At 46.4% G+C, this 25,682-nt stretch overlaps 2 protein-coding genes across 3 annotated transcripts in view; one reads left to right on the forward strand and one right to left on the reverse strand.

Annotated features, from left to right (window-relative positions):
- The window catches only part of LOC147109088 (basal body-orientation factor 1-like), a 54,278-nt gene extending 37,907 nt beyond the window's left edge, over nucleotides 1-16,371 (forward strand). Inside the window, exons 7-11 of the mRNA XM_086002678.1 lie at nucleotides 268-412; nucleotides 1,340-1,833; nucleotides 4,408-4,509; nucleotides 13,007-13,081; nucleotides 14,028-16,371. Coding sequence (XP_085858804.1) covers nucleotides 268-412; nucleotides 1,340-1,833; nucleotides 4,408-4,509; nucleotides 13,007-13,081; nucleotides 14,028-14,163 — 952 coding nt within the window. The 3' untranslated portion in view covers nucleotides 14,164-16,371. The remainder of the gene's footprint in view (nucleotides 1-267; nucleotides 413-1,339; nucleotides 1,834-4,407; nucleotides 4,510-13,006; nucleotides 13,082-14,027) is intronic.
- aldh6a1 (aldehyde dehydrogenase 6 family, member A1) overlaps nucleotides 15,899-25,682 on the reverse strand; it is a 34,316-nt gene continuing 24,532 nt past the window's right edge. For both annotated transcript variants that reach the window (XM_086002679.1, XM_086002680.1), the window contains exons 10-13: nucleotides 24,209-24,388; nucleotides 23,073-23,171; nucleotides 21,984-22,106; nucleotides 15,899-17,659 (exon numbers count right to left, since the gene is read on the reverse strand). In XM_086002679.1, the coding sequence (XP_085858805.1) occupies nucleotides 22,002-22,106; nucleotides 23,073-23,171; nucleotides 24,209-24,388 (384 nt within the window). In that variant the 3' untranslated portion in view covers nucleotides 15,899-17,659; nucleotides 21,984-22,001. The remainder of the gene's footprint in view (nucleotides 17,660-21,983; nucleotides 22,107-23,072; nucleotides 23,172-24,208; nucleotides 24,389-25,682) is intronic.

Consider the following 25,682-nt stretch of genomic DNA (forward strand, 5'->3'; position numbering starts at 1 on the left):
ATTTTTTTAAATGGTTGCTCAATAAAGAGGAATATGATAGGGCAGCGAGCAGAAGAATGGGATTAGTCCAGGTGGGTCATGTGTAGAAAGTCACCGGCACAGACTTGATGGGCCTATTGCCTATGACCAGCAGTTTTAAAGGCAGAGAGATGCTGATAAACATGTAGATATTTTCCTTTCTGTGATAATGCTTTCATGCCAAACCAAGACCTTGTAAGTGTGGATTAGTTCTGTAGTTATTCAAATCCTGCTCCCTTCATCCCACAGGAATCTAAATGAAAGGGCTCGTTGTGTCTTTAAAGAAAATGTAAGACTAAATGAGACCGTGAAGATCTACAAGATAGAGGAAGAATATATGAGGAAGAGCCACAAGACTCTAGAAGAGAAAAGCACACAGCTCGCCAGTGAAAAGGTGTTGCACACATTAAAGACCAAGCAAAGCTTCTGCTGTTTGTAAAACTCAACTCCGTAAACAGAACTGATGGGAATCCTATAATTGGGAAAGGGGCCATAGCTGCAAGGTTAGAGATCCAGACCTAAGCTAGGTGATTGAGTTTAGTCCTGTCAGTTGGACTGCAATGCTCTGCTATATTATTATCTTCTTAATTTCAATGTCAGCCAAAATACACATTCTGGAGGTTAGAATAGGATTTTGGGGAGAGAGTATCCCTCACTGCAGTGCTTCCTGGTGGTTTGATCTAACAATGGTATTTTAAACATTCAATTGTTATTGTTTAATTCTTTTTATTAATGTGACAAATATCTAGAACCAGGGGACACAGTCTCAGAATAAGGGGCCGGCCATTTAGGACTGAGATGAGGAGAAATTTCTTCACTCAGAGGGTGGTGAATCTTTGGAATTCTCTACCCCAGAGCTGTGGATGCTCAGTCATTGAGTATATTCAAGACAGAGGTCGACAAATTTTTGGGAACCAAGGGAATTAATTGATATGGGGATAGTGTGGGAAGGTGGAGTTGAGGTAGAAGATCAGCCATGATCTTGTTGAATGGTGGAGCAGGCTCGAAGGGCCAAATGGCCACCTCCAGCTCCTATTTCATATGTTCTTATATTCTAATTTAAAGTTGTATCCCCATGCCATGCTTTCTGGCTAATTTCTAGTAATCTTTTGAGTTCTCTGTACCATTTAATATTTTATCTACCTCAATAAAGTCACCCTCAACTGCCTTCCTTCTAGACTGTAGAGCTTAGACTTCTCTAATCTTACTTCATAGCTTATTGCCTTTACTCTTGCACTCTCTCGAGTGCTTGTGTATATTTTTGTAAGAGTATATGTTTCACAATCAATTGACATTAAAACCAGCTTGCTTCTCATTCTAGGAAACTAATGAGCTATTAGTGAAGGAAAACGCATCAGTCATGAGGCAACAGAGAGAAAAGATCTATGAGCTTCAAAGGAAAGTGGAGAACCTGGAGAACGCATTGGGACACATGGCATCTGAGTTTGAGGCAGCAAATCAGAAGACCAAACGAGAAACCGAAATTAAACTGGCAACCAGCCAGGTAGAGATTGCTAGGCTGGGGGCAGTGATTAAGTTGAAAGACAAAGAGATGAACAGAGTGAAGAAGCTGGCCAAAAACATCCTGGACCAGCGCACTGACGTGGAAATGTTTTTCCTGCAAGCCCTAGCCGAAGTGAAGCAGCAGATCCTCTACAGTCGGGCTCACTATAAGCAGGCGGCTCAAATCGCATATCAGAAACTAATGCTGAAGGCAAATGCTGGCATAGAGGATTATCCCAAAATCCGGACCTTTAACAAAAATGAGTATAGCACAAATTGTGTGTACCAAGATATGGAAGAAGCCGCTAAGTGGTACGTCAATGTTCTTAAGCTTATTTTACTTTGTGTGACGCCACATATACAGTGATATTGACTATGAGCTCAGATTTCCTAGCTGTTTCTTGAATCTTTTGAATTGCCTGTTTCCAACAGTGTTAAAGCTGCCACGGATTGGAAACGTGCACTTGCAATTCCCAATCTTGGCCCGGAATTTAGAAATGTTCACCTTTATTAATGTGCAAATCGGCCAGTAAATTCAGGGGATGAAGACATATACCGCAAATTATGAATCTCCAGAACTTGCTGGTCAATTTACGTCGCTCCGCAGTTTGCTTCTCACAACAGGCACCTTGTCCTCCACCTACAGTGTTATTTTTAAGAAGTTGCTGGATTTTAATTGCCCATTAAACTCGCCACAGAAACTTAAGTCTGGTAATTAACAATTAAAGTACTTTTTTAATGACATCATAATTGTTAATGCAATGCCAATCAACCTCTCTGATCCAGAAACTGAACAATTTAAACTGTGGAGTCTCATTCCTTCAGGTGGTAAATTGTTCTTGGAGATTTTTAAAAATGTAATTTTTTTTTAAATTCTTACTTTTCCTTTCTGTCTATTTTCTCTGTCAATCCAATCTTTCTTCCCCTCTCTTTATTTCACTTTCTGTACCTGATTTGACTCTAATTCGCCCTCCTCCTCCGTCGCTCCTCTGACTCTTTCTCATTCCTTAAATCTCAATGGTTAAGGAGGTACACTGTTGGTCCCATTGTTCACTGAGGTCCCAGACACTCTGTTGTCTTGCCATCGCTGCGCCGTTATCAGCTCGCACTTCTAGCAAGTCACAGAGCAAAAAGATTTTGAGCTGAAAGATGCAGGAAAAGAAGTCTAACTAACAGTAGACTTAGCGAATAGTATAGATGGATTTAAGGGGAGGCACGATAAGCATATGAGGGAGAAGGGAATAGAGGGTTATGCTGATAGTTAGATGAGGAAAGACAGGAGGAGGCTTGAGTGGAGCATAAGCTTGGCTAGACGGGAGGAGGCTTGGACTGGTTGGGCTGAATGGCCTGTTTCTGTGCTGTATATCCTATGTAACAGGACACACTGTGAGATGCCCCGCTCTAGCAAGATCCAGCCCGCGATGTTTCTCTAGCACAGGAAGGAAAGTGTTTCATCCAAATCCTCCACTCCTCCAACTCCAGATGACTCTGGCCCCAGATGAGTACTCTGCCCCCACCCCATGCAGGGCGCCATTGGAAGCTGATCTTTTAGCCAATATGGCTCTTTTGAACTGTTTTCCAAAAGCATTCCACCTTGCTACCTCTCTCACTTCCTCTAAAACCTTTCTTTGGCCATTCTCCCTTAGTCCCTTCTCGTATCCGCTTGGCATACCTCTCTTCCACCTTGTAAAGTGCTCTGAGACGTTCTCTGACAGGGACACACTATATAACTACAAGTTGTTGTAGTGGCAGCAGTTCACAAAAGGGACAGGGTGAGTGGATTATTTTTTCTTCTTCCCATTTTTGGAGGAGAGAAGTGAAATTCAGTGAAGGTAAGTGGTATTTGCTTATGTTCTATGAAATAAAACAGCTTAATGATTTGCGTCTGGCCTTGTCTCACCAAGTGTTTTTCAGTCCTAGTTTGAAAAGATTGGAGACGTGCACATGAGGGCATGTGCGAAAGACAGGATGTCTAGATCAGATCACAAGGGGGTCCTCTTGTTATATCCAGTTACATCAGCCTATAAATGAGCTATTGGGCAACATGGACACACTCCTGAACGTAAGACACAGAGACCACTTATGGGAGTGATCAGCACTGAGAGAATATCTAAGGCACATTTGGGTGCGCTACGAGAAAAGTGAGGTGTAAGTGGCTGGCTAGGTGGGACATGTCCCCCCCCCACCACAACAGAATCTGAGTCCCCCGCCAACTCCTTTGTAAGGGGGCTGCTCGTTTAAAGAAAACTCCTCTTCGGGGGTCCTGGCCTGCACGCCCCCCTCCTCATCAGTGGGGCCGAAGATTGAAGGTCAGTACGCCTCGTCTCCCTCAGCGTACTGGCCCCCAGTATAATGCTAGGTGCCCTGTAGTCTGAGGGCATGTGAACTCTCAGGACTGGGAGTCCTTGCCCTCCACCACACCCCTTCTGATGCGAGTGCCTAAGTAAGGGGCAGACGGACGTTCCGCCCCGCATTAGGTCGTGTGGGAACTCTGTGCATAAATGGCTGAGACCTATCGTAAACGGGTTGGTGCCATTTTCCAGTGGGTTCTGCCAGTCTTCCACCAGAGTTACAGCACGAGACCAGCAGAATCCCCATGGAATTTCAGCTCTTGTGTGTTTTTTCAGAGGGAGAAGGAAAAATATCAAAGGGTGAGCTGCTCCACGCTACTCTCAATTGGGTACAGGGCAGCATGAGTAGAGGACCAGGTAGTTCAGTTGGTTGAATGCTGGTCTAGATTCAAACATCAGCAGCTCAGCCTTTCCAAACTGAGGTGTGTTATAAAGCTGCTTGCTTTCCTGCCTGGAGAGAAGGAGAGTAAAAAATGCAAAATAACCTTGATATCGACTGTCATAAATAAAACTATACGGTTGTTTTTTTTTGAAGCTTTCAAGTTGGAAAAGTGAATATCTCTGACTTAACTTGGGAGCAGAAAGAGAAAGTCCTACGCCTACTGTTTGCAAAGATGAATGGATTGAAAACAAATAGGTACTGTATGTTGAACTGAAAGGTGACACCCTGACCATGACCTCCAGAACATCAGATTGAGCTGCAATGCTCAAACGGTGGCCTATATAGTACCATCACACTGTACACTGAGGCATGCTCCACAGTGCTATGTATTTTCCACTCCAAATTGTTCTTGGCCTCACTTCCCGCACCCCCCAACCCCCCCACCTATTTCACTTCTTTTGGTCATTTTGTTCAGTTTTCACTTGGGTTGTATCTTATTCTTTAATCGCCAAAATACCTAATACAGTCCACTCTTAACTTGCTTATTCAAATTATCTGATAATTCATTTTTTTTAGCACTAAATTCCCACTTTATTGTTATTCATGGTGCTTAATTCAAATGATTGGATAATTCCAATTCTCAGAGCAAAAAACACCTTTGAATTATCAGACTCTATGCTTATGTGTTCATCAAGGTCAACTCTTTAAAATTGTCAGCATATAAACATGACCCGCAGTCTATGTGCTGATGTTTGCAGTGTTCGGCTCTATTCCTAATCCGTCAGAGAATGAAGCAGTCCATGCCCGTATATAGCAAGACCTGGATAGCATCCAGGCTTGGGCTGATAAGTGGCAAGTAACATTGTGCAACATGCAAGTGCCAGGCAATGACTATCTCCAACAAGAGAGAGGCTAACCACGTCCCCATGACATTCATTGGCATGACCATCGCCAGGTCCCCCACCATCAACATCATGGGAGATGCCATTGTGCAGAAACTCTACTGCATCAGCCACATAAATGCTGTGGCTACTAGAGCAGGGCAGAAGCTTGATATTCTGTGGTGAGTGGCTCACCTGACTCCCCAAAGCCTTTCCACCACCTACAAGGTGATGTGCCTCAATAAATCCGAGACTCGATGTTAGCGAAACAAAACAAGGCTTTTATTGACTTAAGAAGGTAACACACAGGAGAGAGGTATCTTCCATCCAGAGCTCTGCCATACTGGATGTGCTGCAGGCTGGGCCAGCTTACATAGGGGCCAGGTATGGGCGGAGCCCTACACATAGTACAATACAATGGGCCAGGTATGGGCGGAGCCCTACACATAGTACAATACAATGGTGAAGAAACGGGACAGAGGTAAGGGAAGTGAAACTGAAACCAACCACAGTCACAGGCAGTGATGAATGGAATATTTCATCACATTCACCCCTTCTATAGATTTAGTCTGTTCGGGGGTTTGATAGTCCTCTGCGACCGCCGTGGCTGTTGTGGTGCTGCGGGTGTCGGCTGGGTGTCCCCGGTGGCCTCCTGGGTCTCTGCCGGGGGTGCCGCCAGGGTTGTTGAAGGGGTAGTTGGTGGGGGTGCCGTTGGTCGATGTTCTTCCGGGGGTGATGAAAGAGTAGTGGGTGGGTAAGAGTTGCTGTGATCGTTGTTGCTGCTATTGTCGTGGTTGTTGTCGTTACCGGCTGGGGCGACGTCTTTTATGGACACGGTGTCCTCCCTTCCGTCGGCGTGCCGGACATACGCGTATTGGGGGTTGGTGTGGAGTAGGTGCACTGGCTCCACGAGAGGGTCCGTCTTGTGGCCCCTCACATGCCTTCGCACGAATACCGGACCTGGGGTGGAGAGCCATGACGGCATGGATACGCCCGAGGTGGATTTCCGGGGAAAGACAAACATTCGTTCACGAGGCGTGGCATTAGTGGCAGTACACAATAGCGACCGTATCGAATGGAGCACATCTGGGAGGACTTCCTGCCAGCGGGAGATAGGGAGGCCCTTGGTCCTTAGAGCTAGAGTGACTGCTTTCCATACTGTCCCGTTCTCTCGCTCCACTTGACTGTTACCCCGGGGGTTGTAGCTGGTGGTACGGCTCGTGGCGATCCCCCTGTACAGCATGTACTGGCGTAGCTCTTCACTCATGAAGGACGCCCCCCTATCCGTATGGATGTAGCTCGGCATACCGAACAGGCAGAACAGGCTGTTGAGGCATTTAATGACCGTGGCGCTGGTCATGTCTGGGCAGGGGAAGGCGAATGGGAACCGGGAGTATTCGTCCACAATGTTCAGGAAGTAAACATTGCGGTCGACGGAGGGGAGGGGGCCCTTGAAATCTAAGCTGAGCCGCTCAAAGGGCCGTGTAGCTTTGATTAAGTGGGCTCTATCTGGGCGGTAGAACCGAGGCTTGCACTCAGCGCAAGTGCGGCAGTTCCTGGTCAGAGAACGAACTTCCTCAATCGAGTAGGGTAAGTTGCGGGACTTTATGAAGTGGAACAGCCGCGTGACCCCTGGGTGGCAGAGGTCGTGGTGGAGGGTCTGTAGCCGATCCCCGGTGGCGCTGGCACACATCCCTCGTGAGAGGGCGTCAGGGGATTCGTTAAGGGCCCCTGGCCGGTAAATGATGTCATACTCGAAGGTGGAGAGCTCGATCCGCCACCTAAGAATCTTATCATTTTTGATCTTCCCCCTCTGTTTATTATTGAACATAAACGCTACCGACCGCTGGTCGGTAAGTAGGGTGAAGCGTTTGCCGGCTAGGTAGTGGCGCCAGTGGCGCACTGCCTCCACGAGTGTCTGATCTCGGGCCCTTGGAGGGTCCTCGAGAAGAAAGCTACGGGCCGCCCGCCTGGTTGAGGGTGGCCGCCAAGGCAAAGTCAGACGCATCACTTTCCACTTGAAATGGAGTGTTCTCGTCCACTGCCTGTAGCGTGGCCCGCTCAATATCCTGCTTAATGCTTTTGAAGGCGGCGTGGGCCTCAGCAGAGAGCGGAAAAGAGGATGCTTTCAAGAGGGGGCGGGCTTTGTCGGAGTAGTTGGGGACCCATTGGGAATAATAAGAAAATAACCCCAGGCACCTTTTCAGGGCTTTGGGAGTGTTGGGCAGGGGCAGCTCCCGTAGGGGGCGCAATCAGTCGGGGTCTGGTCCGATTTCCCCATTCTCCACCACGCTGCCTAGTATGCAGAGGCGCGTGGTGTTGAAAACGCACTTGTCCTCCTTGTAGGTGAGGTTGAGTTTTTGTTCGGTTTTCAGGAACCTCTCGAGGTTCGAGTCGTGATCCTGCTGGTTGTGACCGCAGATGGTGACGTTGTCGAGGTAGGGGAAGGTTGCCTGTAAGTGGTGGTCATCGACCATGCGATCCATCTCCCTCTGGAAGACCGAGACCCCATTCGTCACCCCAAAGGGGACTCTGAGGAATTGGTAGAGGCGTCCGTTCGCCTCGAAGGCGGTGTACGGGCGGTCCTCTGGTCTGATAGGGAGCTGGTGGTACGCTGACTTGAGGTCGATGGTGGAGAACACCCGGTATTGGGCGATTTGGTTCACCATTTCTGATATGCGGGGTAGCGGGTAGGCGTCTAGTTGGGTGTACCTGTTGATCGTTTGGCTATAGTGGATCACCATCCGTTTCTTCTCGCTACCCCTTACCACCACCACTTGGGCACGCCACGGGCTATTGCTGCATTCAATAATGCGCTCTTTCAGGAGCCTGTCTACCTCGGTCGCGATAAACCGCCTGTCCTCCCAGCTGTACCTCCTGCTTTTGGTCGCTATTAGCCGGCTGTTAGGGGTAAGGTTCGCGAATAGCGAAGGCGGCTTTACCTTCAGGGTAGCCAGGCCGCACACTGTGAGGGGCGGCTGGGACCCACCGTACTTGAGCGTGATGCTTTGGTGGTTGCACTGGAAATCCAGGCCCAAGATCACGCTCGCACATAGATTCTTCATGATTAATACTTTAAAATTATCGTATACAGTTCCGTTAATGGACAATTGTACCGTGCAGTAACCCATAATGGTCGATGTCTGGGTTTTATCAGCCATAGAGATGGTACCCCGAGTAGGGACCACCTTTAGGGAGAGTTGTTGTGCCAGTTCAGGGTGGATAAAACTCTCCGTGCTTCCACTGTCAATTAAACATTTAACCCCGCACCCGTTTACCTCGATGTCCACCATTGATTTGGATAGCGGGTGCGGCCTGGTCTGGTCCACTGTGACCGATGCCACTGTAGGGCCCTGATCGAGACAAGATGGCGTCCACGCTGTCTGCTCATAAGATGGCGGACCCCACGAGGTCGGGCAAGATGGCGTCCAAGATGGCCGCTCCCACGGCGCACACGCGGCGGTGGCGGGTTTTCCGGCGGGGTTCCCTCTGCACACCTTCCCGAAGTGCCCCTTCTTACTGCACTTAAAGCAGGTGGTGCCTTTCGCCGGGCACAGGTTTCTGGTGTGCTTCGGCTGCCCGCAGAAGTAGCAGTTGGGTCCCCGACGCGTCGCGGCTGTCGTAGGGCTTCTGGGGGGAGAGCGGGGCCCCGACGGTGTCGGGCTGCCGGGCGGGGAAGATGCCTTCCAAGATGGCGGCGCCCTTGGTGCGCACGTGGCGGCGTGGACGGCGCGTGCTGAAGAGTAGGCGTCCGAGTTTCTCTGGGCCACATCCAGGGATTGCGCTGTGTCCGCAGCCTGTTTCAGGTCCAATCCTGTTTTTTCCAGCAGTCTCTGCCGGATGTAAGTGGAGCTGAGGCCTGTGATAAAGGCATCGCGAACAAGCTCGTCAGTGTACACTGCGGCTTTTACATCTTGGCACTTGCAGTCTTTGCCAAGCGTTTTCAGGGTGCCTAGGAACTCCTCCACCGATTCCCCAGGTCGCTGTGCGTGAGTAGCGAGCAGATGCCTAGCATACACCTCATTCGTAGGCTGCTGGTAATGCGCCTTTAAGATGTCGCAGGCGGCCAGGTACGTGTCGGCGTCTTGGATGAGGGGGTAAACCCGGTGGCTTACCCAATTCCGCAGAATTCTGAGTTTCATACTCGCAGCGTCCGTAGCGCCTTTGACGGCTGCGGAATTGTCCAGGAAGAATTCCATACACATAGACCAGTGTCCGAAGCGTGCCGATGCGTCCGAAGCATGCTGGTCCAAATCCAAACGTTCGGGTTTCAAGAGTTGATCCATTGTGTTGAAAATTAAGTCAATAAAATTGATGTGCCTCAATAAATCCGAGACTCGATGTTAGCGAAACAAAACAAGGCTTTTATTGACTTAAGAAGGTAACACACAGGAGAGAGGTATCTTCCATCCAGAGCTCTGCCGTACTGGATGTGCTGCAGGCTGGGCCAGCTTACATAGGGGCCAGGTATGGGCGGAGCCCTACACATAGTACAATACAATGGTGAGGAAACGGGACAGAGGTAAGGGAAGTGAAACTGAAACCAACCACAGTCACAGGCAGTGATGAATGGAATATTTCATCACACAAGGCACAAATCAGGTGTGTGATGGAAACACTCCACTTGCCTGAATGAGTGCAGCCACAACAGTACTCTCGAAGCTCGACACCAACCAGGACAAAGCAGCCCGCTTGATCACTTCATTCACCACCTTAAACACCACCTTTCCATCACCAGTGGCTGCAGTGTCTGCTGTCTACAGGATGCACTGCAGCAATTTGCCAAGGCTTCTTCAGCAGCCCCTCCCAAACCCACGACTTCCACCACCTAAAAGGACAACAGGTGCGTGGGAGCACGATCACCTCTAAGTTCCCCTGCAGGTCACACATCATCCTGACTTGGACATATCGCCATTGTTCCTTCATCGTCGCTGGGTCAAAGATTCTGTAACTCCCTACCTAAACGCATTGTGGAAGCACCTTCACCACAAGGGCTGCAGTAGTTCGAGAAGGCGGCTCACCACCACCTTCTCAAGGGCAACTAGGATGGGAAATATATGCTGGCCTTGCCAGAGATGCCCACATCCTGAGAATGAATTTAAAAACAAAGTAACATAAGTTTATATGTTGACCATTTTAAAGAGCTGATCTTACTTTCTTAAACCTATAGCAGAGAGCTGGAAATTTTATTATAATAGTAAAGTAGATAATTTTAAACCAATCCAGCAATTCCTGCGATTAAAATAAGGACGTGACTGCTGCCAACGAACCGGAAGCTTCCTAGAAGTGTTCTGCGCTTGAGCGCTTCTAGTTTGTTACGGGAGCGGGCTTGTTAAAAAAAGCCGGGAAGGGAGCGGGCTCGTTAATAAAAGCCGGGAAGGGAGCGGGCTCGTTAAAAAAAGCCGGGACGGTTGCGGGCTCGTTAAAAAAAGCCGGGAAGGGAGCGGGCTCGTTAATAAAAGCCGGGAAGGGAGCGGGCTCGTTAATAAAAGCCGGGAAGGGAGCGGGCTCGTTAAAAAAAGCAGAAACATCATGCTTCTGGTCGTTGAAGCTTCCAGATTAATGCGCAGTATGCTTCTGTGCAGCTTCCGGTCGTTGGTAACAGTCACTCTGTAGAAATAAAATTTCACATTGATAGAGACAAAGGCATTGCTCATTGAATTGTGAAAATTGGGTATATTTTCTGACAGGTGATGTTCAATTGGTGGGCCATTAGGAAAGTTACTGATCCCAGACGGGAGCTTCATTGTAATATTTAAATGAAGTTGCAATAATGCACACACTGTCCCTATGTCAATCTGTAGGGATAGGTGGCCATTACTTTGAAAAGAGCCAGAGATAGGGAGCTAACACTTATAAAGGGAGCTGGTCACCCAACTATCACTTGGAGTGGAAAAGGTAGAAAGTGAAAACTGAAAAATAAAAAATAATCTCCCAATATCTGCCCAAAATGCTGCTCTAGTGAGGTTAAATCTTTTATTGCTCAGAAATTATGATTTTATTGCTTCTCTCTTGCCTTTTCACCAACAAGTCAGACATTCTTGTAAAGATCAGGTCAGCATTGGGTTCAACAGTATTAGCCGATTGTGAAAGAGAAGTGCATACATTGTTGTCATCTAGCTCACTGTGAATGGCAGCCGAGGGTTGAAACTGCCGCAGAAATCTGTAAGGTGGTCAATGTGTACACAAAATAACTCGACTTCAGTGTGCTTCATACTGTATGTAGATGTGTGCTGTATATTGATTATGGTTTCTCCAATTAAATATTGGGAAGACCAAAGCCATTGTTTTCGGTCCACGCCACAAACTCCATTCCTCTCCCTAACATCTGTCTGAGACTGAACCACTGTTCGCAAATTTGGTGTCATATTTGACCTTGAAATGAGCTTCCGACCACACATCCGCAGCGTAACTAAGACCGCCTATTTCCACCTTCGTAACATCGCCTGTCCTCGCCCTTGCCTCAGCTCATCCGCTGCTGAAATCCTCATCCATGTCTTTGTTACCTCTAGACTTAACTATTCCAATGCCCTCCTGCCTGGCCTCCCACATTCTACCCTACGTAAACTTGAGGTCATCCAAAACTCGGCTGCCCGTGTCCTAACTCGCACCAAGTCCCGTTTGTCCATCTCCCCTGTGCTTGCTGACCTACATTGGCTCCCAGTTAAGCAGCGCCTCGATTTCAAAATTCTCATTCTTGTTTTCAAATCCCTCCATGGCCTCGCCCCTCCCTATCTCTGTAATCTCCTTCAGCCCCACAAACCCCCCCCCCCTCCTTGATATCTGCGCTCCTCTAATTCTGCCCTCTCGAGCATCCCTGATTATAATCGCTCAACCATTGGTGCCTTCTGTCGCCTAGGCTATAAGCTCTGGAATTCCCTGCCTAAACCTCTCTTTCCTCCTGTAAGACGCTCCTTAAAATCTACCTCTTTGACCAAGCTTTTGGTCACCTGCCCTAATTTACCCTTGTGGCTCGGTGTCAAATTCTTTGTCAAAATACTCCTGTGCAGCACCTTGGGACGTTTTTCTACGTTAAAGGCGCTATATAAATACAAGTTGTTATTTTAGTTACCTTCTGATACTCCTTCAATGTTCCAGCACTGTCTCTGCATCCATTCCACCAGTTTAGCAAGTGACACACTTTATATTGGGGCGAAGAAGAGCAAAGAGGGTGTGGGGAAATACCCCCTTTCCCAAAGGGGGTGCTGAACGAACTCACTAAAAAAAAAACTTGCATTTATATAGCGCCTTTCACAATCACCAGACTTCCCAAGTCGCTTTACAGCCAATGAAGTACTTTTTTTTTTTGGAAGTGTAGTCACTGTTGTAATGTAGGAAAAACGGTAGCCAATTTGCACACAACAATGTGATAATGACCAGATCTGTTTTAGTGATGTTGATTGAGGGATAAATATTGGCCAGGACACCAGGGATAACTCCCTGCTCTTCTTCAAAATAGTGCCATGGGATCTTTTACATCCACCTGAGAGAGCAGATGGGGCTTCAGTTTAATGTCTCATCTGAAAGACAGCACCTTTGATAGTGCAGCACTCCCTCAGTACTGAACTGGAATGTCAGCCTAGATTTTTGTGCTGAAGTCTCTGGAGTGGGACTTGAACCCAGAACCTTCTGACGCAGCTGAGGGTGTGACCAACTGAGCCATGGCAGACACTAATATTAATAGTTAATTTTCTCACCAATGGATTACTAAAAATATACATTATACATATTTTAAAAAATTCTTATTGCATAAATTGGTACATTTGTTTAGTTGCCTGTGGAATTCTTGCTTATTCAGTAGGATAGTATTTAATGCTCTGGAGTTAAAAAGTGCGTATATTGAATCTCTCATTTACTTGTATTCCAAATAGGAAACAATCCAACAGAAGTCTGGTCTTCTCCGCTCCTCCTGAGGGAGTAGTGACCATAAAGGTGACAGAAGCTAGGTAAGGATCAGACCATAAAACGTAACAGAAATTTGCAAATGGTTTAATTTTATTCTCTGACCGCTGTGTGGATGTAATTTAGTTATGTATTTTCATGAGCGTAGTAATTAATTAAGAGTTGCCACATTGAGGGATGCAGGATTACAAATGATTGAGATACCCACAGGTAGATGGTGGTAGCCTGAACATGGCGATTTTCCTGAACCTCCATTTTTCCACCCTTCTCCCACCCAGATGGCCCCTCATTACCAGAGGACGAACTTGCACTGCCACTAAAGACATGGCAGGTGCATTATTGGGTGGTCAGGGAAACTTCCAAAGTTGCAGGTTTTTTTTTTTATTTTTATAAAAAGAGCAAAGCTTGCCTCTTTTTTGGTTTCCCCAAGACACAGGCCATTTATGGTTGACATTACACTGGAGAATGAGCTTCAAGGTGGGAGTGAATCACAATATATGGAAGGTGAGTGAATCACAATTTCTCTAAGGTGAACCACTAATCCCTACTGAGGCGGAAAACATCACCAACCAGTCAAAGTACGATATCCTTCATGGCCAGTACAGTACCTTCCTAAAACTAAAATTTTCTTCCCATTTCTTAGCTCTTCCTACACCGCAATCAAATCTACTCTAAAACCAATCATTGGGTGGTACGCGAGGGTTGTTTTCCGTGTCACCATTGAGAGGAGACACTCAGCATACAAAAAAAAAATTGCATTTGCATATCGAAGTAAAACATCAACAGAACATTGCACCAGTGATGAGCCCTATTTAATCATATTAATCTCAAGAAATTAATGAACATTCTAGGTGGGGTAGTAATTCAGGAAGATGAGAACTAGGTCTATTCAGGGGCTCTGCACAATTCTAATGGCTTATTCTTGGTCCTATGTGATTTTGTCTCTCATTTGAAAAGTCTGACTCAAAGATCACTTTATTCCCTTCGCAGCACTCGAGAGGAGAACCACAATCCCACCTTTATCACCCAGGCTCCCGCTGAGCCGGAATCAAGCCAGTTCATCACCGTTCCAGATCTTCAACAGGCAAAAGAAATTATATTACCAGATATTCTGCAGTCAAAATAAATTATACAAGAACCAAGCAGCAGTTTTATATTGTATTAGCATCCCAAAATGTGTATTAGAAAGAATCATGAAATTAGAAATGCAATTTAAAAATTGTGCATAAAATTTTTGGTGAAAATATTTTTCCACTTTGATTTTTATGCCTTAGCACATACTTTAAAGAAGGCTGTAAAGTGCCTAATCAAAAGACGAGGTGCTGTTCCTAGAACTTATTTTGAGCTTCGTTGGAACAGTGTAAGAGGCTGAGAATGAGAGATCAGAGTGCAGATTATAGGTGGTGTTTTTTTTTAAAGTATGCTAGTTTTCTCCCCTCATCTCTTGAAGGCACCAACTCTTGATGGGATATGGTTCCACTGGCAACCTCCCAGAACCTTACCCAAGTGGCCATTCTTCAAGTGTGGGCCTAGACAGTGAGTGTCATTGGGTTTTCCCCCAATTGTATGATTGGGAGACGGGGAGCGGGTGAAAACTCAGGCAATCCTATCCCGTTCCTTCCCAACATCCACTCTCATATGCTTTCAAGCAGGGGTTTCTGGATAGAGATCAGGAGAGGGAACCCTGGCTGTTTTCCCTTTCCGAGGTCAGGCGTATTCATTTATTCTTCTTCGGCAGTCCCTCGGAACCGAAGATGACTCGCTTTCACATTAAAAGTGAGTTCTCAGGTGACAAGTCCAATGCGGGACGTACAGCCTCCGTCACAGGTGGGGCAGACGGTGGTTGAAGGGGTCAGTGGGGTGCTTGCGCTTGGCTTCCGCTTGCTCCTGGCGAAGAGACTCGGTGTTCGGCGCCTTCCCAGATGCTTCTCCTCCACTTTGTGCGGTCTTGGGCCAGGGATTCCCAGGTGTCGGTGGGGATGTTGCACTTTTTCAAGGAGGCTTTGAGGGTGTCCTTGAAGCGTTTCCTCTGCCCACCTGGGGCTCTCTTGCCGTGTCGGAGCTCAGAGTAGAGCGTTTGTTTTGGGAGTCTCGTATTGGGCATGCGGATGATGTGACCCGTCCATCGGAGCTGAGCGAGCGTGGTCAAAGCTTCAATGCTGGGGATGTTGGCCTGAGCGAGAACACGGACGTTGGTGCGCCTATCCTGCCAATGGATTTGCAGGATCTTGCGGAGGCAGTATCGGTGGTATCTCTCCAGTGCTTTGAGGTGCCTGCTGTACATGGTCCATGTCTCTGAGGCATACAGGAGGGCGGGTATTACTAGTGCTCTGTAGACCATAAGTTCGGTGCCGGGTTTGAGGTTCTGGTCTTCAAACACTCGCTTCCTTAGGCGACCGAAGGCTGCACTGGCACACTGAAGGCGGTGTTGGACTTAGTCATCGACGTCTGCCCTTCTTGACAGTAGGCTCCTGAGGTATGGAAAGTGGTCCATGTTGTCCAAGGCCTTGTCATGGATTTTGATAATCGGGGGCGTACTCAGGCCAATTGCTGAGCCCCAATTGCAGCCCTAGCTGAGATTGGCTAACCCAGCATGGAGCAGGAAATAGACTCGAGACCTTTTGGTCTGCACAGCTCAATTACACATGACCTTTACTAACCGCACTGTCAGGAAAGCTACAGGAAGAATTTTAAATGCCAACTCCAATGATTTTTGTCCATGTAAACTTGAGAAAATCTGTGCACTTCTGAAGACCCCAGAAACCTTGATTTTAAGATTATAAATAAAAGCATTTCATTCAAATGATGCAAAGAGGAAAATCCTGAATGTTTTGACAACCATTTAAAAATAAAATCACAAAGCATTTATAAAAAGTTTAATTTGTCAACTTGCAGCAAGTATGTTCTACATGATCAGTCACAGGTGAGTCATGCCCAAACATAAACAGGAATTCACATAGTCAAGTGATTTCCCCCCCCCCCCCCCCCCCCCAATTTGAAGGGGGGAAACCCAACCAGTTTATCCAGTGTTATATACGGCACACTTCAAGCCAGATTTCACTACACAGCTAATTTGTCCACATTAGCAATTTCCCTTAGGTACAAAATCACATTGACTGCTCAAAGATAGCATTACATCAGTTATATCAGGAGCAGAAAGTGCTGTCCATCTAATAATCCAGTCACACAATGGCACCCCCATCTCATTAGACACGACAACAAAGGGATGCTTGCCGTCAGTTTATTTTTTGAATTCTGTGGCATTGAGAGTCAGTTGTGCGTGTTTGAAACAGATCGTGAATAGGGATGCAAATAAAAACCAACATTAAAAATCCCAGTGGTGAATTAGTGCCTTTTACTACATTACTGTTTCTTGGTTTCCCTTGCTACGAAGGAGTATTACCCATTTCGTTTAGTTTGTCCTGAAGGCATCGACTCCTTGCTGGAGTCTAGTTTGATGGGCTCCACCTGCATTTTAGTACCACATGAATCTCGACAATGAGCAATAGCAGCTATTTGACTGAATTGGAGAATTAACAGCCAAGTCCAATGTTGAAAAAAGTAAACTGAGCAAGTAGTGGTTCAAATGGGAGGAAAATATTAGATTTTTGTTGTAACATTTGCTGTGTTTATATATAGATGTGTATTAGTTGATCAGAACTCGCTATCCACACCTCCAGCAGGATTGCTGCATACTGATAAAGAGCTGGAACCCTGCTGACTTCTCTCTCCCTTATGCAGCTGTAATGGCCCAACTGCTGCCTCAGGTGGGATCTGCCAATTCGGCAGAGAACAGCGTCCCAATTTTGGGACCTTTCTGGTCCGTGTGACTCACTGGATAAGTAACGGAGCCACTGCCAGAGCTCATTTCTAACTCATGTTGTCAGAGCACACCGTCACTTGTCTGAGGCACCCAATTTAGGATCTTTTTATTGATAAGAATTATGAAGGTAAAGCACTTCAGACTTCTAAACCTAATCACATTTTTCATGACTAAAAAAAAGTGCATTTTATACAGAAAAATTGTCGTTACATTTGCCTTTCATCAACCCAGTAAAGGTAACTGTGCACGGAATCCTTCAATTAGAGCAAGAAACAGCTCAGAATTAGTGTAACAATATGGTTTTCTTTCCACCTAGTGAGTCCGCATTGGTTTAGAGCTAATTTAAAGGATTGCGTATTAATCAAAGCAACTCGCAGACAGATCATTTTAGGATGCATACAAGTCAGCTAGCTTTAAGTTACACCCTCAACAAGCTACAAGATCAGTCAGATTACTTTCTCGTGTGTGTAAATCATATTTTGGGGGAAAAAAGTAAACTGGACAAGTAGTGGTTCAAATTGAGAAGGGAAAAAAAGATATTTTTGTTTAACATTTTGCTGTGTTTATATCTAGATGTGTGCTACATGATTGGAATTTATTAATTAAGTGGTCTAATCTGCTTCTGTAACCGCCAGAGAGCTCCTTTATTTAAATCTCAGCAGTATAAATAAGGGAGGCTAGAGTGCTGTTTGTCACGGAGTGCAGATCGGAACAGAGTGTTAAGCTGCGAGTTTGGTGAGGGAGGTGTTCCTTTCTTTTTCCATCTTTGTCAGCTTCCAGGAGAGCAGGAGCTAAAAAGCTGCACAAGAAGGGACAAAGAACCAGCAGTGAGTATTTCTACATTCCAGTTATTAAAGTAAAAGTAAGGTCTCTAGTTTAGAGTACGTAGTGTTTAAAGGGAAGTAAGGTCCCTAATGTATTTAATATTCTTTAATTTAAAGGGAGTTAATTAAGGGTAGGACATGGCAGGGCAGCTCGCCAGCGTGGAGTGCTCCTCCTGTGCTAAGTTGGAAGTCAGGGACACTTTAGGTGTCTAGGGCGAACACATGTGCAGGAAGTGTCTCCAGCTGCAGCTACTCGAAATCCACATTTTGGAGCTGGAGCTGCGGCTGGAGTCACTGTGGAGCATCCGCAAAGCTGAGATCTTCGTGGATAGCACGTTTAACAAGGTGGTCACACCGCAGGTACAGAGTGCACAGGCAGACAGAGTAAAAGAACTAGGAAGGTAGTGCAGAAGTCCCCTGGGTCCATCGCCCTCGCCGACAGATTTTCTGTTTTGGATACTGATGGGGGAGATAGTTTCTTTGGGGATTGCAGCAAGAGCCAAGTCCGTGACACTACGAGTGGCTCAGCTGCACAGGAGGGGAGGAAAAAGAATGAGAGCAATAGTGATAGGGGATTCTATCGTAAGGGAAACAGAGACGTTTCTGTGGCCGCAGATGTGGCTCCAGGATGGTATATAGCCTCCCTGGTGCCAGGGTCAAGGATGTCACTGAACGGCTGCAGGGCATTCTGAAGGGGGAGGGCAAACAGTCAGAGGTCATGGTTCACATTGGTACCAACGACATGGGTAGAAAGAGGGATGAGGTCCTGCAACAAGAATTTAGGGAGCTAGGTAGCAGGTTAAAAAGCAGGACCTCAAAGGTTGTAATCTCCAGATTACTCCCGGTGCCACGTGCTAGTGAGTATAGGAATAGGAGGATAGAGTGCATGGCTAAAGAGTTGGTGCAGGAGGGAGGGCTTTAGTTTCCTGAATCACTGGGTCTGCTTCTGGGGAAGGTGGGACCTGTACAAGTCGGCCGGGTTGCACCTGAACCGGACCAACATCCTTGCGGGGAGGTTTGCTAGTACTGTTGGGAGGGGGGTTTAAACTAACTTGGCAGGGGGATGAGATACGGAGTGGGGCTATAGTAGGGGGTGGTGCACAGCCAAACAGAGGAAAAAACAAGTCAGCCTGGAAGGCAGAGCAAATATGTAACAGCACAAGGGAGTATGGCAAGGCTAGATGGCATTTATTTTAATGCAAGGTGTCTTGCGAGTAAGGTAGATGAATTGAAGGTGTTGATGAACACATGGGAGTATGATATTGTTGCTATCAGAGACATGGTTGAGGGAGGGGCAAGACTGGCAGCTCAATATTCCGGGGTATAGAATCTTCGGGCGAGACAGAGGGGGGGTAAAAGAGGGGGTGTCGCAATATTAATCAAGGAGTCAATTACTGCTGTAAGGAGGGATGATATCTTAGCAGGTTCTTCTAATGAGGCCATATGGGTAGATCTTAAGAACAAAAAGGGGGCAAGCACTTTGCTGGGTGTGTACTATAGGCCCCCAAACAGTCAGGGGGAGATAGAGGAACAGATATGTAGGCAAATCTCAGAAGTGTAGAAATAATAGGGTAATAGTAGGGGATTTCAACTTCCCCAATATTAACTGGGATAGTCAGAGTGTGAAAGGCTTAGAGGGTGTAGAATTCTTAAAGTGCATCCAGGAGAGCTTTTTGAGCCAGCATGTAGAAAGCCCCACAAGAGAGGGGGCGGTACTGGACCTAATTCTAGGGAATGTAGCCGGGCAAGTGGTAGAAGTATCAATAGGAGTGCATTTTGGTGAGTGACCATAATTCGGTGAGATTTAAGGTAGTCATGGAAAAAGACAAAGATGGACCGGAAATAAAGGTTCTAAATTGGGGGAAGGCCAATTTTAATATGAGGCAGGATCTGGCCAAAGTGGACTGGGATCAGCTACTTGTAAGAAAATCCACATCGGAGCAATGGGAGTCTTTCAGAAAGGAAATATAGAGTACAACGGCAACACGTAAAGGTCAAGGGTGAGACCAACAAGCCCAGGGAACCCTGGATGTCAAGGGATATACGAGAATGGATTAGGAAAAAAAAGGGAGGCTTTTGGCAGATACAAAGGACTAAAAACAGTGAAAGCCCTAGGAGTATAGAAAGTGCAGGGGGGTACTTAAAGAAATTAGGAGAGCAAAGAGGGGGCATGAAAAAACACTGGCGGGCAAAATAAAGGAAAATCCCAAGGTGTTTTATAAGTATATTAAGGGCAAGAGGATAACCAGGGAAAGAGTAGGACCCATTAGGGACCAAAGTGGCAATCTGTGTGTAGAGCCAGATGTGGGTGAGGTTTTAAATGAATATTTTGCATCGGTGTTCACTATGGAGAAGGGTGATGTAGGCATAGAAATCAGGCAGGGGGATTGTGATATACTTGAACAAATTAGTATTGAGGGAGGAGGTACTAGCGGTTCCAACGAGCTTAAAAGTGGATAAATCCCCAGGCCCAGACGAGATGTATCCCAGGCTGCTGTGAGGCAAGGGAGGAGATTGCAGGGGCTCGGACACAAATTTTCAGAACCTCTCTGGCCACAGGGGAGGTGCCAGAGGACTGGAGGACAGCTAACGTAGTACCATTGTTCAAGAAGGGTAGTAGGGATAAACCAGGGAATTACAGGCCAGTGAGCCTAACATCAGTGGTAGGGAAATTATTGGAAAAATTCTGAGGGACAGAATTAGTCTCCACTTGGAGAGGCAAGGATTAATCAAGGATAGTCAGCATGGCTTTGTCAGGGGGAGATCATGTCTGACCAATTTGATTGAATTTTTTGAGGGGGTGACTAGGTGTGTGGATGAAGATAATGTAGTTGATGTGGTCTACATGGACTTTAGTAAGGCTTTCGACAAAGTCCCGCATGGGAGACTGGTCAAGAAGGTAAGAGCCCATGGGATCCAGGGCAACTTGGCACACTGGATCCAAAATTGGCTTAGTGGCAGAAGGCAGAGGGTGATGGTCAAAGGTTGTTTTTGTGACTGGAAGCCTGTGTCCAGTGGTGTACCGCAGGGATTGGTGCTGGGTCCCTTGCTGTTTGTAGTGTATATATATATTAATGATTTCGATATGAATGTAGGAGGTATGATCAGTAAGTTCGCAGATGACACGAAAATTGGTGGGGTGGTAAATAGCGAGGAGGGAAGCCTCAGGCTACAGGACGATATAGATGGGTTGGTTAGAATGGGCAGAACAGTGGCAAATGGCATTTAACCCTGAAAAGTGTGAGGTGATGCATTTTGGGAGAACTAACAAGGCAAGGGAATACACAATGAATGGTAGGATCCTAGGAAGGACAGAGGGACCTTGGTGTGCATGTACATAGATCCCTGAAGGCAGCAGGACAGCTAGATAAGGTGGTTAAAAAGGCATATGGGATACTTATATTCTATGCCTCGGCTAATGAAGGAAAGAGCAGGGAGGTTATGATGGAGCTGTACAAAATGTTAGTTAGGCCACAGCTGGAATACTGTGTACAGTTCTGGTCACCACACTGTAGGAAGGATGTGATTGCATTGGAAAGGGTGCAGAGGAGATTCACCAGGATGTTACCTGGGCTGGAGCACTTCAGCTATGAAGAGACTGGACAGGCTGGGGTTGTTTTCCTTAGAGCAGAGAAGGCTGAGGGGGGACCTGGTTGAGATATACAAAATTATGAGGGGCATAGATAGAAAGGAACTTTTCCCCTTAGTAGAGGGGCCAATAACCAGGGGGCATAGTTTCAAGGTAAGGGGCAGGAGGTTTAGAGGGGATTTGTGGAAAAAAAACTTTCACCCAGAGGGTGCTTGGAATCTGGAACTCACTGCCTGAAAGGGTGGTAGAGGCAGGAACCCTCAACATTCAAGAAGCATTTAGATGAGCACTTGAAACGCCATAGCATACAAGGCTATGGACCAAGTGCTGGAAAATGGGATTAGAATAGACAGGGCTTGATAGCTGGCATGGACACGATGGGCTGAAGGGCCTCTTTGTGCTGTATAACTATGAATGAGGATTTTTGCAGCAGATAAAAACCACTCACTAAGTTGGGACGGTATTTAGCAATTTGAAGTTGATGTTCAAAATTGCTGAGAATATTCAAAGTGGGGGAAAAAAATTCTCCATATTTTCCCTTCCATTCCCTCTTACCACACGCCCTTTTCAATGGTGTATGCGCCTCTTCCAGGTCAGGTGGAAGGGCCACACAGGATCACGTTGCTCCCGCCCACCCACTCCCGCCCAAATTCTCCAAAGGTCAGATCCGAAAGGTCAGTACGGAGGAGCATGTTGAACATGCAGCTTGCCATTTCAGTGACGAGAACTTAGCGCCCCATCGTTGGCATGACAACAGATGGTCTGGTTACGGTCGAATCTTCTTCCTTCCACTGGGATGTGACGGTCTTTATTTGAGTGTAGAACTGAATACCCTGGGATAAAGTTGAAAAGCAAACCAGTTAAAGGTTGCATGCTCAGTATTATTTCAGGCACCAAGCTGTTGAAATCTATGCATCAGCCTGCGCACCAGTGTTTTCAAATTGCATGATCCGCTTCCGACTAGGGTTGCCAACTCTCCAGGATTGGCGCCGAATCTCCAGGACACGGCTGCGAGCAAACCCAGCAGAAAAATCATAGGGGCAATAAAGTGTTTTAAAAAATTCTGAATACTTTTGTTTATTAATTATTAAAAAAAAAAAAAAAATCAGACATGGGAATAAAGGCTGTTGACTGACAGTGAGGAATCATCCAATCGGGTAATCAGGAGTCTATTCACTTTCCGATTGGCCGTGGGATGGCGGTGTACCACGAGGATGGACATGTCGAGCGGCCAATGGTGGGAGTGTTTGGAGGTAGGAGGTCACGTGATGAAACCTCCAGGAATATGGCCAACCAGAGCTGGCAAGCTGACTTCTGACCAGTTCTGTCGCCACCAACACGAAGCATGTCTGCCGTACACGTAATGCAGGTGTTCTTGTGACTTGAGAGCCAGGACCAGATCCTGGTGGAAGTGGCGCTCATAAATGCAGCTGTGGCTTTATCGTTTCTTTTAAAATATAATTTTGAAGGCTCTCCAACCAGAATGGATAGTTCTGAAACCTACTGGCTCGGTGTCACTGATAAATTCCTGGTCCCTCGCCAGGGTGGATGCCCTACTAACACTGGAAGTTGTGGGGGCGCCTGCCCTCCCCCCCGACCTCAGAGTCCGAGACAGAGTCAGGACTGCAGCAGACAGAGTTGGAAATCCCCAGTCCACCCCACTGCACTTCCCTAGTGGAACAGGGGCCCCACTCAGTTTTACCAAAGAGCAGCTGGTTGAAAGGTTTCGTCTCGTGAAGGTTACCTCTGCTTCATTACTGCTGCTTAACATGTTCTAGTTTAGGGACCAACACACATACCTGCTTGCCATAGAAGTTGGTATCACCCCTGAATGAGCCTCTTGATCCAGTGAATGAGAACATGGGCAGTGGGACTGGGATAGGCACGTTCACTCCAATCTGAACAGAACAATTGAAAAAAAGCCACAATTTATCAAACTGGGCAAAGCACGTAGCTCCGTCAAACAGACTTGTGTCAAATTACAGACAGCACCCATCTCGGAGCAGGCCGTGGATTCCTGTCTGCGATTCCCACGTGGTAGGTTTCTACTTTAAACATGCAGTCATTGGGAAGCGCGAAGCAGAGGACAGATGCTTATCGGAGAGGTTAGGGGGTGGAATGAGAGGAGGGAAAGAGGAGAAAAAAGAGGGGAAAAGAAAGCCAGCTGGCCTTGACATTTCTAGACAAACATTGGTGTAGGTCTAACTTCAGGTCAGTCTGCCCTTTCAACTAAGGAAGGAGATACAAATTAAACGGTCATTTCGCTTACGGGATTGACATTATAACAGTGATGTTGGAGATTACATATTTCATTAGTAGAGTTGAGGTCGAAGATCACCCATGATCTTATTGAATGGCGGAGCAGGTTCGAGGGGCTGTATGGCCGACTCCTGCTCCTAATTCTTATATTATGAAAACAACTAAAATAGTCCTGATTAAATGAGAGTACAGCAGCTTACACAATAAAACCACAGGAACTATAATTTAAAGAGCCTAGAGCAGACAATTAATCCCTTGGTTTAATATCCTCTTACATACAGAAAAACACACAAGGTTCTCAAGCTCTCAGTTATAATAACTTGGCCGGCCTAAATGAAACATGCCTTCACTCCAGGAAGGTCACGTGGTCATACATTGCTCTAACTTCCTCTCTAACGCAGGACATTCTGCTGGTAGACGAGAGAGAGAGAGAGCTGGGCTTCTCGAGCACTTCCTAGAAACCAACTCAACACAGCACAGGTAATAGCCAGGATGTGTAATACTAGAAACGTTGCAATAGGATAGCACTGCTTGATCAATAATTAAAATCAAATCATGCATTCATCCACCAACAGGTGTGACCGGCTCCCAGCCAAGTCAGCTGCCTGGAGACCAGTTCAAATAAACCCGGGTAGCCCCATTCTGAAAACCCGTGGAGTTACGTTTGAAAATATACCTGGCCCACATCAACTTGGTGTGTGTATTTACGGGCTGTGGCACCGTTCGTGGTGAAGATGGCAGTGCCGTTTCCGTATGGGTTCTGGTTGATGATATCAACAGCTTCGTCTAGTGTGTCTGCTTCAAGGACGACTAGGACCGGTCCAAATATCTCCTCAGTATAGCACTTCATTTGAGGCTATGGAGAAAACGGAACAAAATAGAGAGAATACATCTTGATAAAAATCTTACGTCTGTGCGCACTTCCTGTTGCCACTCTTTGCGTCACACTTACAAACTAGTCTGGTTCTACTTGGTCTACATACCTTTTATTAGTTTTCTTTTTTGCAGGCAACTATCTACCTCCCTTTTAAAAGTATTTATGAACTCTGCTTCAACAAAGACTTGTGGCAAAGAATTTCACATACTCTTTACATTCTCTGTGTAAAGATTTTCTTTTTTCTATCCTCTCTACTTTTTTGTGACCATCTTAAATTTGTGCCCTCTTATTACGGTTTTGCCAGCCTGTGGAAACAAGCCATCACTATTTACCTTATCATAACCCTTCAGATTCTTAAAAACCTCTCATCAGGTCACCCTTTATCCACCACAGCTCTAGGAAAAGGTCCCAACTTCTCAACTCTCCCTTTATAATTGTAACCCCTCATCCCCAGTAATATCTGAGTGAATCTACACGGCTTTCTACTTTCCCTATAAAGAGGTGCCCAGACTGTACACAGACTCCATCCAACAGCCTAACTGAAGTTTTGTAAAAGTTCAACATCACCTCCTTGCTTTTGTATTCTACGTCTCAAGCTATGTTCCCTCGAATTATTTTTCTGTGCGTGGCCTCTTGCTACCGTGCACGCGCGGTATCTTTTCCAGCGGCAACAGCTGCTGAGCAGCCTGCGCGGGACCTCCGATCGATGTGCAGCCACGCGCAGCTTAGGGGGAACGTTGGTCTCAATGTACAAAAAAATTTCCATTTGCCTTTTTATGGCCTTATCGACTTATCTGCCACGTTTAATGGCCAGTGAATCTGCATAAGGTTTTTCTGTTGCTCTGTTCTATTTGAAATCTTACCATTTAAAGTGTCATTCTGTTTTTACTTCCATGTATTATTTTCGTCTTTCCTCTGCATTTAACTGCACTGCCACCTATGTACCCATCCTTCTAGCTTATCTATGTCCTGCAGTCTTTTACAATCCTCATAATTTGCCATTGCTCCCACTTTGATGTCATCGGCAAATTGAAATTGTTCCCTCCGTTCAGGTCATTATGTATATCTTTTATTTTCATGAAAGAGCGACCCCAACACAGACCCCACCCCACCCTCTTTCACCCACCAACTATCTCTCTATCCATGTGGCCACATTCCTCCTAATCCTGTGTCATTTTTGCCACAAGTCCCTCACATCCTACCTTATCAAACACTTTTTGAAAATTCATATAAATCACATATATTACATTTCCTTTATCCTATTATTTCTTGA

Source organism: Somniosus microcephalus, chromosome 12, assembly GCF_052327205.1.
Source record: "Somniosus microcephalus isolate GS21.2 chromosome 12, FLI_Smic_1.0, whole genome shotgun sequence".
Lineage (NCBI taxonomy): Eukaryota > Metazoa > Chordata > Chondrichthyes > Squaliformes > Somniosidae > Somniosus > Somniosus microcephalus.